Raw genomic sequence first — 18,516 nt, 5'->3', positions numbered from 1 at the left:
GGTGATTGGTAACTGGTGGTACAAGCGGAAAGGGGGTGATTCTACGCGAAAAAAGAAGTCGAAAATATAGAATAACAATTTTTCGTTTGAGGCTTTGTTTTCGAGAAAATCGACTTTGAATTTTCGCTCGGTACGCGTGCGGTACGTTATAACGGATCTCACTGTAGATCGTTGTCTCGATGGAAAATTAAAAAAAAAAATTTTATTTATGTATTTTCATAAATATGAATTTGCATAAAAATTCACAGTCCACCAATAAGTTATACAGAGTGGTTGGTAACTGGTGGTCGTTATAACGAGACGTGATAAAATGCACGCGTACCGAACGAAAATTCAAAGTCGATTTTCTGGAAAACAAAGCCTCAGACGAAAAATTTTTATTCTATATTTCCGACTTCTTTTTTCGCGTAGAATCGCCCCCTTTCCGCTTGTACCACCAGTTACCAATCACCCTGTATATTCCTCTTCCCACCTCTCGGGTCGATCTTTGTTTTTAAGGAAAGCTATATAATCATTCCATACCTCTGTCAGGTACACGTCCCTCCCGTGACCGTGGCTACGTTCAGTGACCCGCTATGTCACTTCGAGCCCTAGCCCATCGTCATAAAATCGCATTCGAACATTAAAACTATTTCTTATTTTTATTACTTAAGTGTAGCTATAGTAAAAATGTGGTCTAGGGTATTGAGGTTTTTCCCAACATTCCAAAAGAGAAATCCCGATGTCCTTTCATCTCCGACATATAAATTTGTGGACCTTCGTTTGGGGATCATAGTCCCGAATGGATCAATAATACGTAAGAAAGCAAATACAATAGTAAGAAAGTAATAAATCGATAAATATACAAATATTCTATTATTACGTATTTTTTAAAGACCAGTCGTTTTCACTGGTTTTGGTAGAAACAGCTTCGTCTTAACTATCGGTGGTTCTAGCGTTAAATACCAGCTTTATTCAGCTATTGTTGTATTTTTAAGTGTATGATATATCTTGAAACAATTTCCACGATGCAATCCTGGTTTTCTAGGACATTTATTGATTTGGGCATGAAGGAATGCCGAGTGGAACTGATAAAACTGATGTCACACTCGACGTACAAGTGCAAAGGGTTAAAGGAATCGTAAAAGCGCGTTAGAAAATTTCGCTATTTTTAACATGACAAAACGAAATCGCATGGATCGAGATAGAAGAACAGACAGGAACGACGAACCTGCTGCTAATTCATTTCTACTATTCGCGTTATAGTACCACGCCAGAATAATTTATTTATCATTCTCGATGAGAATCGATCGTAAACTACTTGCAAATAAAAAAAAAATTGATTTCTAAAAATTTCGTCGAACTACTCTAATCCGATAGGAACTGCAGGTTGCTCGCCTATTCCCTAAAGAGGAGCGAGTCCGAACGATATTTACGCGCGTGGACGACGAGGCTTGAATTTTGTCGACCACGCGAAAAAGGACAAAGAGAGAGAAAGAGAGAGGCTTTTTATCTGCGACAAAGCGGTACGCGCGACCCACACACGATACCGCTTAAGCTACCTACGTTACACAAATATAAAAATTGTTCGCACGAACGCGACAACGAGCGTATGCCAATTCATAGGCTGCGCACATGCTGGCTTATAAGGTCTGCTTTAATCCAGCACGTTCTTCCAATTTTGATATTTCAATCTTGTTTTTGTGTCTCGATAAACGAAAAGAACGGGAAGAATACCGAGAGACTGTATCCTTTTAATCTTTCGTTTCGAACAGCAAAACGAATTTTAGTGCTTTAAAAGAATTTTCATGTGAAATAACGGGAGGACCAAAAGACATAGGAAAAGTCTAAACGAGACTGGAGAAGATCTAGCAGAACTGAAAGCAATAATAGAGAAGAGAAGGGCAAACGACAAGAAGGAGGCACAACAAGCAGGCTAAAGACCAAAGTTGCAATAGTTTTTAGTCATTACTTGAATTTAATTTAGAATAGAATAGAATAGAGTGGAAAAGAGGGGAGGTAGACATATAAGAAGAGAATTAGATGTAAGAGATGTAAAACCGAAAGTTCGTTCAAAGCCGAAAGGCGCGGACTAAACAATAATAAATAAACAAAATAAATAAAACAGTTTCCGATGTAAGGTTTTTAGCGTAACTAGATATCACGATTCTTCTTTCGTATTTTTCTCGAACTCGAGGAATTTTCTAACGACAGAGAATACTGAAAATCCAAAAGAGTTAAGAATATCGAGAATATTCTATTTTAAGAGCATAGAGTCAGAATTGGAACGAGAAGTAAATAATAATGATTATTAATAACATCTGCTTCGTCTTGTTGCCAAACGTTTGAACAAGCTTGTGATATCTTTTTAACGTTAGAAAGATCTATCTTTAATGTTCCATTGGATGGAAGATGACCGAAAGAATTCCTAGGTTCAGGAATTCTCAAAATAATTTGCTTCATTAAACATTAGAGACAACATTTTTGTGACTTTGCGTTGTATAAACCGTATGGATCGATGAACAAAATACGATTTCGTCTACGAATTTCCTTCCTTTTATTTTTATTGGTAAACGTAGCAAAGATTTGTAAGATTGTGCAACGTAGCAGGGACATTCATAAGTATCATAAATATTCAGATTTGTTTTAAGTTTACAACTCCAGGCTAGACTTAACAAATGTCTAAAATCTTTTAAGGGGGTATTCTGGTCTAGAAATTTGAAAAAATCGAAAATTTTTTTTTCATATTTCCAAAGTTTAGACATTCAAGAATATGCCCTTAAAAGGATTTTTCAAAATTTCAATTATTTTATGTGTTACAGCCACTTTTGTGACGCGGCATCTGCTCCGGTCTGACCGCAACAAATGAATAGTAGACGGTAGACGTTGTCCGAGTAAACTTGTCTCAAAACTTTAAACGCGTTTTTCTCGAAACTACTTTTTTTGAGTTGGCGTGCACGATATCTCAAGTTCTAACGAACCGATTTATTTTAAATTTGGTCTGAATATTCCTTATATACTCCTCTATCGTCCGGACCACGCTCAGCTCAAAATCTTTAATATTACTATTTTTTAAACGTTCGGAATTGTCAAAAAAACGTGCGAAATAAGAAATTTTTTTTCAAACGGCCGTCATTTTGTGAAAAAATGTTGTATTGACTTTTCCAAGGTTCAGACGATAGCGGCATCCATACTAATTAAGAATCCGTTCGCATTTTTTGTTTCGGATGACCAGAAGGGTTGATATCATGCACGCCACGACACCCCATTTTTTTGGCAGCACCCACTTTGCCAGCTCGTAACTCTTTAAATATTGAGTTTTTTTTCAGTGAATTTTTTACGTGATCTCGAAATATCAATAAACAAATGCTGAAAAGAAGGATAGCAAAAATATTTTTTGTTTCGCTTGTACAGAACTTCAAAAATCGCCCGAAATTCATGCCTCTAGAGCAGAATACCCCCTTAAAAGTAAAGAGAATAGGCTTAAATCTGAAGTATCAAGCTTGTTGAAGAAATACGAGCAGATATATTTCTATTTACCTACTGAAGAATATATGTTTGCCTATTGTACTCTAAAACTCATTGTAATATGGTCGACCAGCTAATCCCCTGCGCCCTTACAGTGAAACTATTTGTAATAAAGAAATTTTTGTTCGAAAAAAAGAAAGCTATGATTCATCGCTATACGATATAATAAAAACTTCAAAATAGAAAGAGTATCTGAAAATGTCAGCCACAACGAAAACAGAAAATTACGTAATGCTACATGGAATTATTAGCAAACAATTGCAATTGTACAATTGCAGTTTTACAAGATACGGCAAACAGTACGTTGCTGTGGGATGAAAGATAAAACCGAGGTCTGTTCAGTTAGGCTAGTTTAGCTAAGCAGAAGTTCTTTCACTCTGGTCGCTGTCCTTCGAAGACAGTCAATACCGATAGATCGAGTGTCTTGATCATTGTGCGCAAGACGTGTGAATGCACTTTGTATTACATGCAAAAATAAATACAGCTTCGCTCTTAACTGTATTTTCATGAAAATCAAGCATATTTCATGCTGTTTATGTAAAATCTCTAATATCGCACGAATTGAATTATTAGCTTAGAAATGAATTCATTATAAATTCTGAATGAATTTTGTGTTTGACACAGAAGCCATTTTTTCTGTTACGAATAAAGATCGTTACGTAAGATTGAATCGAATTTGACGATTATTTCTTTCCGTTAAACTATTACAAATCAGTATAAATTATCTAATAAAAGCATTATGTGTTATTACGTGCCCATATTTGAGGATAAATAAATATAATAATATACTACATGCATATAAGCACTACGATACATGTATAACTATATCTATAATAAAGTTATTGTAGAATAGAATATATGATTTTAAGTTGATATAACATAGTAACTATATATATATATAGTTAACATATACTAATTATAATTATATATAAATATTGATATATAACTTGCGTCAACTATATAGTTATATTACATTAACTCAAAACTATAGAAATGTGTTAACGTTATGTTAACACACTGTATAGTTATAGCTAAATAATTTTCTACGATCTATTCGTATAATTATTTTTAACTTTACGTCACTTTAATTCGTATTACTGATTGTAACTCGTATAACAATTACTATAAACAAAATTTTATTTCACGTCTAACACGTAAAGTTATCATAGAGTATCATAAAAAATAATTAAATTGACATATCGAGATGGAACAAGCTTTACTCACGATTTCACTGCAAAACGCGAAATTCGTCCTCGCTGTTTGATATCCGATGTTGCGAGAAAATAACGAAGGAAAAGATTCAAAACTTCCATGACAGATACATACAGAAATGATTGTCAGTAACTACGACATGGCTGACTTGTCGTCAGCTGACAGATAAGCGATTACAAGATTTCCGACGCGATTCGATATTTGTCATAATCTGAGATATCTATCCTATCGTAGCTAATTTCATTCTACAGAGTCTCCTACGAGAATCTATTCTTATATCACAAAAAGATCTCAAATTGTATCATTGATAACGCATTACGTGTACTTTTAGGTTCTGCGTCGAGTGGCGTTACAAGGTAAACAAAGAAAGCGGCGTTCGATTCAGCGAAACTTACCACTCGTACCAATTGAATATTTCGCAAATCACGAAAGTCGATTCATAAAAATTCACTGGCTCGCAAAGCATTTACATATTAATACATAATACCGTGTGTATCGCGATATCCTCTCTTCTTTCTCTCTCGCTTACATTCTCTGTTACGAGTCAGTTTAATCTTCTCTCTGTAAATTCGATTGCGAGATACAAGAAAGAAATCGAAATCCACCAATGGGAGCCGGTGCGTATACAAAGCAGCTATCTATTTCTAACAAGTTGCGAAGGGGGCGCGGTCATAAATCTCATGTAAAATGAGGGGAAAAAAGTGCAAGTACGTGCAAGCTACTGCAGGAATGCAGAGAGAAAGAGAGAAAGAGGAGAGAGAGATGACGAGAAAGAGTTGTCGTATGAGGCTTTTGTGTATACGGGCGTGTGTATATACTTACATATGTATGTATACGAAGGGCCGCTCTCTGCGTGCACCGCCAATCAAATCTAGAGTCACTGCACTTTTTTCCTTCGTAGCCTTTTCTTTCTCCGCTCTTTGTTCACATTACCGCGCGCGTACTGCTAATTGAAGATTTCGATTGCAGCTTGATCGTTCACCATATCACGCCGATTTCTCACTATATATTCACATTATACATACTCGTTTTACTTGACGAACGTCGCGCGATTCACTGTCTACATTGGCATCTTGCGCTCGCTTTGACTGGCCTCCTTCGACTGCGCGTCGAACACCGTACTGCGATCGCGACCGAATACGGAGTGTGGAGTGAAATTCTCGATCACAGGAGTGGAGGCACTGGAAAATCCTCTTAGCTCATCCTGTGTGGTACACGATTTTCGCCGTCAGATGTCACTAATCTCGCGCATAGCTAGCACCATCTTAAGATTTCGAACAAAATGAAATTATAGCGTTGTTTTGGTAACTTAACTGATCGTGTTGCTTTTCCAGGTCGGTGTAAATAATAAATACATTGCCTGTTGCACTTAATTACCAGTGAATGTAATTACGTTCTACATACATATATTCTATCGATAATGTTGAAAGTTTGAAAGTGATCCAAACATTAACAAGAGTTTAGATAGAAATTGTCAATATGAAATGGTGTTAATCTATAGGTCGAACATATAATTTCAAGTGAAAATGCCGAAAGTAGTTTCAAGAAGTATAATATGTTCCGATACAAAAGATCAAGAAGAATATAGCGAAGAGAAACCGTTACATATTTATTATTGCTTATGTGGACAGATGACATTGATTTTAGGTTACGTTCACTTTGCTTATTAAATACATTATTCTTTATTTTGTTAAAAATCATAAGTAAAAGTACATAATAGATATTTTTACATATCTTTGCAGATTGTGCAATAGAAAAATTGCCTTTGAGGAAAAGGGATGGTGCACGAGTTATCGATGGAAGTAAACATGCTCACAAGATGACTTGCGAGCAAGATGAAATTGTATATTTAAAACGTTCTGAAGGAATTGAAAAACAATATCGACAAAAATGTAAAAAGTATGGCATAGTTCGTTTTACTTTCAAACATATTTTTCATTATCTCTTTTTATCAAAAACTTGGGAACAATTTTGAAAATTAAAGAGTTAAATCACTGATATTTACATTATGTTATTTTTATAAATTACGATGTTAATTTTAATATATGTATGTATCTTCACAGATGTGGCCTTTTTCTCTATTATAAACATGACCAAGCAACAAATGTTGTATTTATTGTAAAAGGTGCAGTAATCAAAAGTTCTGGTGAAGGTCCGATGACGGATATATATAATCAGGTAGCCATTGAAAAACCCAAGAAAATAATGGTAACAAAACACACAAAGAATATGGGAAAGTTCAGTTCTGTTACTGTTTCCACAATTGATGAAGAAGAAGATGAAATTGAGGCAGTAAGTTACAGATTTTCTTATTATATATTTTTAGTCTTAACGTATAAATTATTCTGCTAGGAAAAGACTATCGTTATTTGTAAAAAATTGCTATTTAGGTAAAAAAGTTTCTAAATTTCACTAAATAAATTGGAAGAAATTATGAAATGCTATAAGGAATGATTATGTTAGATTCTAATATTGCGCGGAAGGAAAATACACAATGCTACGCTATAAATCTAATATTCAGAGATAAAAAATTTTTTAAAAATTCTACATATAAATTTGTACTCTTCTTTCGTAAAAAGCAATTTATAATCAAAACATATATTTTATATTTGCAGAGAGAAGTTGCTGATTCATATGCTAATAATGCACGAATAATAGAAAAACAATTAGAAAGGAAAGGAATGAATAAACGAAAAGCTATGCCACCCCCTGAAGCAGACCCGAAAAGAACGAGACCACGAGGAACATTGTTAGATGTGTAAAACCTATTTATATTATTGTCATGTATATTTAGAGTTAAATGTAAATGTGTATTAAAAAAGTCAGAGTAGAATGTGGGAGAGATTGTATATAAATTTTAATGTCTATTATTTTTACTATTATATCAAATTTTATAAAAAATAATGATTTAAAGAATTAAACGATTCTTTAACATTATATCGAGTTATTTATTAACATTACATAAAAGTAAATATTTAAAATATATAAATGACTAGATATAAATATTGCATAGAAATGTACATTGCAAAATAGAGATATAAATTTAATAAATAAATACAATAACTACATATAATTCATTAATAAGGATCGTTGGAGGGTAAACGGAGTTCTACTTACAATAAGAATTAGTTGGTACGATGGCAACATTAAATGGTAAGAAAGAATTACTTTACATATATACTGCAACTAGTCAAATTAGTAAATAATTCTACAAAACAATTTTGGATCATATGGCTCTTTAATGTGGAAGAAAGAAAGGTCTATCTAAATATATTGTATAACTGGCCATGATACATCTACATTCTATGAATATGCAGTGTGTAATACTATGACATATTAATGCGTACATTGGTTGAAAATCGGGTGGGACATTTAAGCTAGCTGCATTTATGATCGAAAGTGATATTAATTACCAATATTCTCTAGTTGCGTAATATTTTAATTGAATTTGAAAGACACTGAAAATTCTCTAAAACTTAAATTTCCACACTGTCAGAGATCAAGATAATTGAAAGAACGAAATATAATAATTTTTAACTTGCATATTCCTAGTGCCATATTTCATTTTACAGTTACCTTCAACATTACAACAAAATCATAGCACTTTTCTATATACCTAATAAATGCATTTTAAATATATTTCCTTTGATAATTAATGTCAACTGCAACTTGCTTTAAATTAAAATTATATATAACTCTAGTTTTTTTTTTTACACATAATACGATTTCGCGGTTGGAGTTATCACGTTTGCGATTAAAGACGACAGTTTTATATGTATAATCATTAAACTATGGGCGCTATGTACGTATAAAAACTTACATAGCAACCAATTCATAAATTTAAGTGTTAATTTGAGAAGATTTAATATCTGCCTTCTTAAGAATCGTGGGTTCATCTTTTAAAAACGTTCCCGATCTAGAACCTACGGTTGGTTGTTTTGGAACTTCCCCATTATGGCACTTATTTTTAACTTTCTCATCAGAAGAGGTCTTTGTAGTAGTTGTCCTTTTATTAGTGACCGTAGGCTTATTTATCTTACTAGTGCCACATGATTTAGGGGAAGATCTTTTGCTAGGGCTCTCGGAGCTTTGTTGAGTCGGCACTCCTTCCTTTTTCTCTCTCATTATATTAGGATGATTAACTGTCGATTGTGTAATCGATCGCATGGTTACCGTTTTACACGATACGTTATTTAATGACTTACTTGGAATATCTGGAGTTTTTGCAGCGTCTAGAAGATTTCTTCGCAAATGGTAAGCACTAATAGCAGCTGCCCGGCTTCTACTAGCTGCGGTCGAACTCTCTAATGATCTTCGTGGTCTTCTTGTCGCTGTAAGCAGATTTTTTTGCTGCATCGGTGGTGAGCTCTTCTTCGCTGTTTTATCATAAGATTGTGCTTTATTTATTGTTTTCCCTAAAGTCGGTGAAAGTTTATTTGATGTGTTTGATTTGGGCGTTGTTGTTATTTCAGTCATAAGACTATCCGTAGACATCGAAGTGTCCATTTTAGTAGCCTTCTTTTTTACAGCTGTTGGCTTATTCTTTGATTCTGCTAAAGAATCTACAGATAAGCCTATCTCCGTATTTTTTTGTTTAAAAGACGGAGATTCTGGACGCGTAATACCGCAACTTTTACTGATCGAATCGTTTTTCGTATTAGTTCTGCTGGCATTCGACTCTGTTAAACTATCAGAAGAAAGTGCCTTTACATCTTTCTTTATAGGTAACTTTATCTTAGCTAATGGTTTTTTGTCGGTAGCCCGTTTCATTGCCGGACTAGATGTGCGAGATGAATCTGAAGATGAAATCATTATTTTTCGTCGTTGCTGTACCATGACCTTTTCTTGATGTACTGGTTGCGTAGTTTCTTTTGGGACTGATTTGTTCCGAGGTTCCAAATATCTCGATTTTACCTAAAAGTTAATGTATGAATGATTTCGAAAAACATGAAATTTTTACAATTTTCTTAATCTGTTTACAAAATTATGTTTGAAATAAATTCTTTACCGTGGTAATATTCAAGTGATAGAAAATTACCTCTAATTTGTTAGGCCATGATTTTGGCCTACTATTTGTTGTATCTGTAGTGGCTTGTTTATCAGTTTGCATTTTACGTTCCAATGGATCGCTTTTTGGTTTATTAAAAACTTTCTTCGGCTGTTGTTGTTGTTGTTGTTGTTGTTGAGCTACTGCCATTTGTTTTAGAGTTTTATGATTATGTTCAGATATAGCCATCTTCACACGCTTCAAATCCAAGCTTCTGTTAGTAATAGTTGAGCGGCTCGATGATGGCCTAGGTTCCTGTAAGAATAAATACATTAAAAAAAAGAAAACTATTTTAACAGTAAAAAGCGTTTAATTATAATTTGTATTATGTACTTTTATAAAATTAGAGTGCCTTGACTGACGTTTTGATGTTTCGTGAGGTAAAATTACAAGACAAGCTAATTCTTGAATTCTGCGTCGAAGCTCCAAATCCATCTTTAACCATGTAGTAGTTCTAGCGGCTCGCGCCGCATCTCTAACCAAGCATTTCTCTACTCGACTTTGAATTTTTTTCAAAAAATCAACAAACAAAGGTCCCCACTTAATTTTATCTTGAACCTCATCTTGTTGTGCTGAAGTTAACATTTTATTCAATTTTGAATAACTTTTACATGCTTGTTCAGGAGGTAAACGTTCGGCAGCTGCTAAGAAATTATCCTCTAGTCGACTGATATTCCATGTTAACTCTCGGCCAAGAGATTGGAAGTTTTCGTTGCCCAGAACTCCTGAGAAATTATCCGACAGAAACTTCACTGAAGTTTCCAGCAAGTTTGAAACCATTCTAAACACTGGTTCAGCCCAACGAACATTTGGCAAAGTTGCGAGTAGCTTATCACAATCCATCATAGTTTGAAGCACGTTATCCGTGGACTGTTATTTACGATAAATACAAAAAAGACAATTATTTAGATTTCAGGATAAATTACATGTCAAATAATTGATATAATACATACCATATGTACAATATGTTGATGATAACATTTTGCCATAAGTTCTTTCGGAAGCGTCGCAAATGCTTTACATGGCCATATTCGTACGAAATGTCTCGTAACCCAGCGAAGAGATTTTCGATACACTTCGTCGAGGCCATAAGCTGCTGCCAGAGGCATACATTCTAATACACCAACAGCACATATTTGACAAGGCTGTAAATTAATATGAATGATCAACAAACAATTGCTAGTCGGGAATTTTGTTATGAGAGCAGACTTCATGAGCTTACCTTATGAAATAGATGGCAATATTTAACTTTAAGCGTATATCCAATAATTTCTTTAAGACCTTCCAAGCATAACATATCAGCTAACGTAGCTAACTCAACAATACTTATGGAATCTGGTATGTTGCTTTCTCCGCTGTATATGTGGCACAATGCAAAATGTACCGCATCATAAGAATATCCTTGCAGAGAAATAACATTTCCTGCATTTTCGATCCACCCACCACTAAGGATCGCCGCAAAATATTGACATCGAGAACTCAATATACATTTGTGAGCTCTTATACGACGTCCAGCTACGTCAATTGTAACATCTGGATTGATTTCTTCTAAGAACATTCTTAATAAATCTTCTCCCAATCTATTGTATGGTCTACTTCCTGCCAAACTAGATGTTTCAGTTTCTTCTGTACTTCCTTCTAAAAATGAAATAACAATTAATACTTTAACGGTTTGTAATCACTTTGATTGCACCTATGTTCTAATATAATAAATTACACACCAGCACCAGAACGACCCATGCTACTCTGCATGCTGCTCAGATCAGATTCTGATATAATTCCTTCTCCATCATACTCCCCTGTTAAATCCTCAAGCGGAGATTTCTGTTTAGATGGAAGGGAAGTACTCATGATTGAAGTAAATTTTCTAGGAAGTGGTCTAACGGATCCGTTAGTTCTAGACATTACTAATTTACTTTCGATCCAGGAAGTTTCTGGAATACTGTTGCACATACGATAGGTACTTTTATCTTCTTTTACAGTCAACATGTCCGTAGAATGAGAAACCACGGGTGTTTTATCTAAATCAGATAATCGAACGAAGTTGGAAGTTGTTGTTTTCGTACTGTGTGCTGTAGTCCTTTCATTTTTTTTTGATGTTATATTATGATTATCATATTCTGTCTCTGGCTTTACATAATCTGAACTTTTCAATTCGCTTTCAATCTTTTTGATAGTTTCATTTAAAGACTTATGCGTTTCTGATATTTTACTACCTACAGCAGGAACTACTTGTGGTCGATTTATGTTTGGCACTTCTCCGTTCAATAGTTCTGATAATTCATAGTCATGATTGTCACTATCAGGGGATGGACCACTACCGCTACTAATATCAAATGTTTCACTTTTGCGTGTTTGTCCTTCAGTACTCTCTGTACATGTTTTCTCCCACGCCGATGTTTCCGAATATTCATCCTCGTATGTCTTAGCATCGGTAGCATTAAGATTTTCCGTGACTCTTTCTGTTTTTAATTCCGTATACTCATGTTCTTTCACACTGACACGAAGTTCTTCGTTGATCACTTCAACGTGAGAGTTCGGAGGTGTGTCTCTCACATCAAACTCAAAAACATCTTCTGAAGATGTGTCCATATTACTTGGACCGTTATTACCTTCTTGAAGAAGTTTAGAATTTTTCTGGGTAACAGATTCTTGTTTTGCTGTGTCACTTAAAGAGTGACTCGAAGAACTAGGCTTTGCTCGTAACTTCTTTAAGTCTCCCCGATCTACGGACAGACTGTGTGCGCGTTTGTGTTCTTTCCTAAACATTAATTCTTTCGCAACATGCCCATTGTTGTTAACGCCTTGCGTTTTATCAACATTCCAGGAATGTCGTTTAAACGCCGGCCGTGATGAGGACAAAGTTCTCCTTCTTACCACCGGAGAATCAGATTCTATATACATGAAGACGCTCGGTTTCGCTTTTTCTCTGACACATTTCTGTTCACTCGATGATTGATCTTCTCTCGTCGTGATACTATTTTCGCTAGAATTAGTATCATCCAACTTTGTTTCTATCTGTTTGTCAGAGAATGCGGAAAAGCTTCTCCTATGTGAAGGTGGTACAATATTTTCTCTGTTCTTTGGTGAATCGCTTAAATCAATGAACATAGAAAAAATGTTTTTCTTGTCGCCGCTTTCATTAAACTTTTCAGGTTTGACAGTAGGTTCTTCTACTTCTATTTTCTTATTTTTTGGTGCATTACTTGTACCAGATATATCAACGTAAAATTCACAATAAGATTTACTACATCCATTCTGTTCTTTCTTATCTGTTGAATAACTTTGCTGCTGTGAAATAGGTTTGCGATCCATATCTTTCAAATTAACGAAAAATCCTAAACTGCCATGCTTTTCATGACCACTTGTCTTCCTTACCGGTTTCTTTATACATTCTGAATTTGAAAAACTTTGAGACATTCCTGCATGAGAATTATTCGATAGTTTGGATTCATTTTTGTTACAGTCACTCATATCAACCACCCATGCAGTCATAGACGAAGACATTCTCGTGGGTCTCATCTTCACCTCGGGTTCGTTCATAATAACAGAGCCACCAGAAACGATCGGTGTCGATTCTGTTTTTCGGCGCACAGTGGGGCTATCAGTAGGCTTAGAATAGTCCGAAGTGCTAACTCCACCGGAAATAATAGGCATAGTTTCGTCACACTTAGTCTTTTTTATCGTATCTGTTCTGCTATCTTTTTCTAGAATGCAACTTAATGTAACAGGTAAACTGCTACTACAATTGCTTGAATCATTATCCAGTTCTGCATGATAATCCATAACTACTTCATCACTAGCACTTTTGGTTACTGGATAAATTATGTTAGTTTTACTTTGCACAGAATTATTATTTTCTGATGGTGTCTGATTACTTTCATATTTTCCATTATCTCGTGGAAGATATGGTATTGTATGATACTGACTACTAGTTGGAATTTGAACATCAATTGGAAACTTATTTAATACGTTGCTCATCGGAATTGAAGGTTCGTCCGGTGGATTAAAACATGAATCGCCGTCAACACGATGTCCTGAATATTGAGGTATAGCATTCTGGAATACGAGATTACCTTGTCGTCGTTCATATTCCTGCCGTAGCACTGAAAGCTTTTCGTCGTTCGAGTCCAGCTCAAACGTATTCCTTCTAATAAGCGAAGGTCGTCGTGTATCATCCGTTTTATTTGTGTTCTCATCGTTCGTTTCTTCGATTGTTTCTTTTTTAGCCACTATTATCGCATTTGCGTTATCGTTATCGTTACTTATTCGTGTTACAACGTGTCGATCGTTATTTATATTTTTATTATTGTCAGGACAAGGAGAAGGATGCGCGCTTTCACCACTGTCCGCCTCCTTAATTTCTACGGCTAAAGATTCTTTATTTGTTTCAACGTTAATTTTGTCTTCTGACACAGAATCAGTTCTTCTTATTCTTCGCGTGTCCGTAAGTGGTTCTAGATATTCTGTAAGTTTCAACTCTTTTTCAAACTCTGCTATTCGTTCGTGTCCAGTTTGCAAATTAGTTGTCTTAAGAGGTGTGAACTTGTAATATTGCTCGTCGGCGAGATCATTAGATGTACTTGCAATATATTTAGAAGAATAAGAAACATATGGATGTGATTTTTCATTGTATTTAGTTTTTACTACATTGGAAGTTGGAACTTCTATTTCATCATTGAGGGTTGATGCATCAATAAAGTAATAATTACTTGTATTACAGGAACTTTTTTGATTGCGTGTATCGTGTGATACTTCGTGATTTGCATTTTCTGATGGAACATTTTCAGCTTGTGAATAACTGGAATGACACATTTTCTCGTCTTCCGATTTTTCCGTAAGTTCTTCCTTCACGCAACTCTGTTCTACATTGGTATTTGGAGAAGACGCATTACCAACATTAATAAATTCAAACGATTCATTTTCATCACTTCCACAGTCTGACTCGTAAAATGGATCGCTAAGTACTTGGTTTTCATATTGAAAAATTTCATCTGTATTTGACTTTGCCTTTTGAGCATTATCTGTAGATGAACTGGACGAATCTAATTGTGGTTGTTCTGCATCAAAAGAACAACTTGTTGCACTATTATCATTTGAACCACATTCCATTAATCTTGATTCTACCAGATTTTTTATATGGCTGTTATAATTGTTAGTCAAATTATAGCGTTCATTTTTTGAAACTACTTTTTGATCTTTGTTGTGTACGCGTCTATTGGCGCGTATCTTATCCAAATCATCATTCCCAGAAGCATATTCTGTGACTTGCAGTTCCTCAAAATCAGTACTTGAATTTTCAGACGTAGTATTTTCGTGTGGACTTACAGAACCTGTTTCTAATCCAGAATCAGCCATATCGGATACAGTGGGACTTATATCCACAGTAGCATATTCTCTTACATTTCTTATACTTTCAATGCTTTTTGAATGACAGTCTGGTGTTGTGCAATCCACATATCTTTGACATAAAGATAAACATTTATAAATATAATTACATATATAATAAATAAATATATATATATATATATATATGCCTTTATCATTATTCAAATATAATTATTAAAAATAGTAGCATCTATTTTATATTAAAGTGAAAAATACATACATATATATATATATAACATTAAAACTTTAAAATACTATAATTATAAATTGTAACCTTTTATTGATGTCTAAAACTTTATTATCAGACGGTGCATTCACAAGATCTGAGGTATAAGTACGCAAAATATGTTCTACCAATAATCGTTCTTCTTTCGAAAAGTTTGAATTGCTGTATAAAAGCCTGAAAATTTATAAAGCAGTATTAACAAATATACAATACACATGGAAAAAGAGAAAGACATATCTAATATACATTGTTCTATCGTGTGCATTCTATGACATTTATTTCGAAAGTGGGAAATTAAGTGTTACATGCTGGTTGTCATAATATATACCATTAAATAGTGTAATGTATATTTTATTGTACAGGTAGAGTAATATTTAAAGACACTAGATGTGTGTAGAAATAAAAACACAAGAAAATAAAGAGAATAACTTATTGTACAAATTTTATAGCATTATTGATAATGATTATCTATAACTTTTTAAATCATTGATTAAAGGGAACTTCTATTCAATTGCAGTATTACGAGATTACATCTAGATAGATATATAAAACACAATTTCTTGATGGTTGAAACAACATATGATATTTTATTAAAGAAATATTTTTAATACATAATTTACACAAAATGCATGCAAATAAACATTTTGTAATTTATATAAAAGAATACATGGAACTTCGAAAATGTTAATTCAGGAAAACTTGCATTTTTTTGAGTGATATAAAAAATAATATCTTAATTATTTCACATATTTAAAAATCTTAATGAATGTGATTTTTACAAATGTTCCTGAATTAAACAAGAGTCCATATTGTAGGTATAGCCTGCAATATGTAAATAATAAATATATAGTTCTCATAGATACTGCTTCTATATAAGTGATTAGAGATATGGCAGTACCTCACAAAGCCTTCTATATGATGAAAAATTTCCAGTTTATCAATGATGCAATCAATATGATTGTTAATGTATACAAAATAAGGCTTGAGAACCTTGTAAAAGTGTGGAGCTCTTGTTTTAACAATACATTGGTTTGTTCGTATTATATTATGTCCATGTACTATGTTAAGATCACAATACAAAGAGTCCGTAAATATGCTACAATAAAACACTCTATTCAGTTTATGTACTTATGAGCTTATATTTTGTACACATAAATTGCTTTATACAAATACATTCTCATTGGTTACAATTCAATAATAAATTATATAGACAATTTTTATACAGATGCAACAAATATGATATAATAAAATAAAGCTTGCTAAAAGTAATTTCTAAATTAGAATTTTCAAATGTTCCATAATTTTGTACAATTTACTAGTTGTTCCAATACTCGATATTATACATAACAATTATACAAATTAAAGTATATAGCACAAAGTAATTCACTGAAACTGCTCAATTATATCATGCAAGGGCTTTTATGAAGATATTTATATTTGTTATCTCATGTATTATACGAAAATATTAACAAATAATATTAGCATTATTTTAAGTTAATTATCCGTTAAATTATTTTTTGACTTAATTAATAATCTGTGAATTAGATAGGAAACTATTCATTTACCTCAAAATATTATCTTGCAGATCATTAAGACTTTTTGCAACAATTCGGCTCTTTTCTATACGTTGATGTTTTTTAAATGTTTCACTGGAAGGAGGTTCAGGCTTGACAGAAGCATAAAGTTGATGGCAACATAGCCATTGATGTATTCTGTCTAAATTTCCACTTTGACTGTTGTTGCCCCTGCCTCCAGCCATGGGACATGTTTAATCTTTCATACTTGTTCACCTTTAATCCATTAATGTTTTATGTAAAAAAGGTCAAACAAAGAGGCAAAGTAAATATTAACATTATTTGAAGTAGTAGTTGTATGTAAGAAAAAAATATTACATTAATATATCATATTTAATATTTTTATAGATCATGTTTTCTGAGTACAAAAATTTATTGTTTCTGTGTAATTTTTGTTATGATATTTGGCATTTTTTCAAGTAATAAAATTTAAAGTAAACAGGATAAAAGAAGTCTGCAAACAAAAAGGACATTAAATACTCTTCCCTTAATGTATGTATTGCTGACAAAGTACACAACAATTTCAAGGTCAATACAATGGATACTCCTTGCATAGCAATTACTAATCCTTTTACGGTATCTTCAATATTTAAATACTGGTTCTATTTCGTTACATATGCTGTATATGATACTTTAAAATCTATTGCGTATTCGATAATAAATTATTATATAATTTTCTGTCGGAAATATCTTTAAAACTGTGTGTATAACATTTAGTAAAACATGTATCTCATAGTTAATTCTGTTTAACCTTAAATTTAATATGTAATCACATATGGATTGGTGAATGAAATATTTCGCTAAACATTTGAAACGCGAATCTAGTACCTGAAATAAAATTAAAATGTGAAAGCCAAAAATAAACGTGTAATCCTAGTACAGTTCAAAAGTAGGAATCCAAACATTCAACTGAAAAAAATTGCGTTAGGAGGTGGAATACCGCATAATCGATTAATTAATGAGAACACATATAACAATTGATAAGATACAATAGAAAACGAGTCATTGAGAAATGATATGTTTTAAATTTTTGTAAAACATTGATCGAACACACCTTGTTAACTGTCATTTAGCGCATCTTCGTATGTACCCTAAGCACGACTTACTTTTAGATATTAAGAGTAACATACACTTGGTTAGCAAGTACGTTTGTACGCAGCATATGTATTTAAAGAAAATTCGAAATATATGAAAATGTTTTAAATTAAGTGTCTTTTAAGCTTGAAGTATTATATCAAATATGTATTCTAGACAAGACTTTCTCAATAATTTATTGATCGTACTTCGTACATACATATGTACGTACCTCGCATTATTTCGGTTCTCGAACACCGGTCAGGATATATCATGATCACGCGATATTACGAGTCGTAATCTTCTCGCGCATTTTGTCCAACGCGTCCGCTGCGAAATTCGGCGGAGATCAACGATGCGATACTAACAAACGTTCGATTGTTTGTTGTTCAAAAGGCATAAATATGCGACGACCGTTCTTACTACGAAAGCGTGAGACTATCTGCCGTCTAGTTTCGCCAGGTGGCGCGCGGATCGAGATCAATTTT

At 33.5% G+C, this 18,516-nt stretch overlaps 3 protein-coding genes across 7 annotated transcripts in view; 1 reads left to right on the top strand and 2 right to left on the bottom strand.

Annotated features, from left to right (window-relative positions):
• Positions 1-5,888, bottom strand: part of Mical (Molecule interacting with CasL) — a 113,288-nt gene extending 107,400 nt beyond the window's left edge. The window contains exon 1 of one of the 2 annotated variants that reach the window (XM_069111859.1): positions 5,542-5,888. The gene's annotated coding sequence lies outside the window, so the exon portion shown is untranslated. Of the gene's footprint in view, positions 1-4,731; positions 4,751-5,541 lie in introns of those variants that run through there. The other variant, XM_069111934.1, reaches the window with a different exon arrangement.
• A 141-nt stretch (positions 5,889-6,029) lies between these two features.
• LOC138184623 (STING ER exit protein) lies at positions 6,030-7,589 on the top strand. Its single transcript, XM_069122769.1, has 4 exons — positions 6,030-6,366; positions 6,462-6,618; positions 6,783-7,011; positions 7,335-7,589. The coding sequence occupies exons 1-4, from the start codon at positions 6,246-6,248 to the stop codon at positions 7,479-7,481; spliced, it is 654 nt and encodes a 217-aa protein (XP_068978870.1). The 5' UTR covers positions 6,030-6,245; the 3' UTR covers positions 7,482-7,589.
• Positions 7,590-7,938: 349 nt separating this feature from the next.
• Positions 7,939-18,469, bottom strand: LOC138179439 (uncharacterized). Of its 4 annotated transcripts, none has more exons than XM_069112272.1 (10): positions 18,261-18,469; positions 16,946-17,170; positions 16,279-16,476; positions 15,429-15,554; positions 11,488-15,227; positions 10,989-11,404; positions 10,720-10,911; positions 10,100-10,636; positions 9,758-10,021; positions 7,939-9,633 (listed from the first exon to the last, which is right to left on the bottom strand). In XM_069112272.1, the coding sequence occupies exons 2-10, from the start codon at positions 17,137-17,139 to the stop codon at positions 8,560-8,562; spliced, it is 6,741 nt and encodes a 2,246-aa protein (XP_068968373.1). In that variant the 5' UTR covers positions 17,140-17,170; positions 18,261-18,469; the 3' UTR covers positions 7,939-8,559. The 4 variants fall into 4 exon arrangements, with proteins under 4 accessions (XP_068968373.1, XP_068968534.1, XP_068968454.1 ...); XM_069112433.1 differs by having other exon boundaries at positions 10,989-11,401; XM_069112353.1 differs by lacking the exon at positions 18,261-18,469 and adding an exon at positions 18,009-18,026.
• Positions 18,470-18,516: the final 47 nt, after the last annotated feature.

This window comes from Bombus flavifrons, chromosome 1, assembly GCF_040668555.2.
Source record: "Bombus flavifrons isolate JBK064 chromosome 1, iyBomFlav1_principal, whole genome shotgun sequence".
Lineage (NCBI taxonomy): Eukaryota > Metazoa > Arthropoda > Insecta > Hymenoptera > Apidae > Bombus > Bombus flavifrons.
The sequence above is the reverse complement of the archived record's forward strand: the minus strand, read 5'-3'. Positions and strand labels throughout refer to the sequence as shown.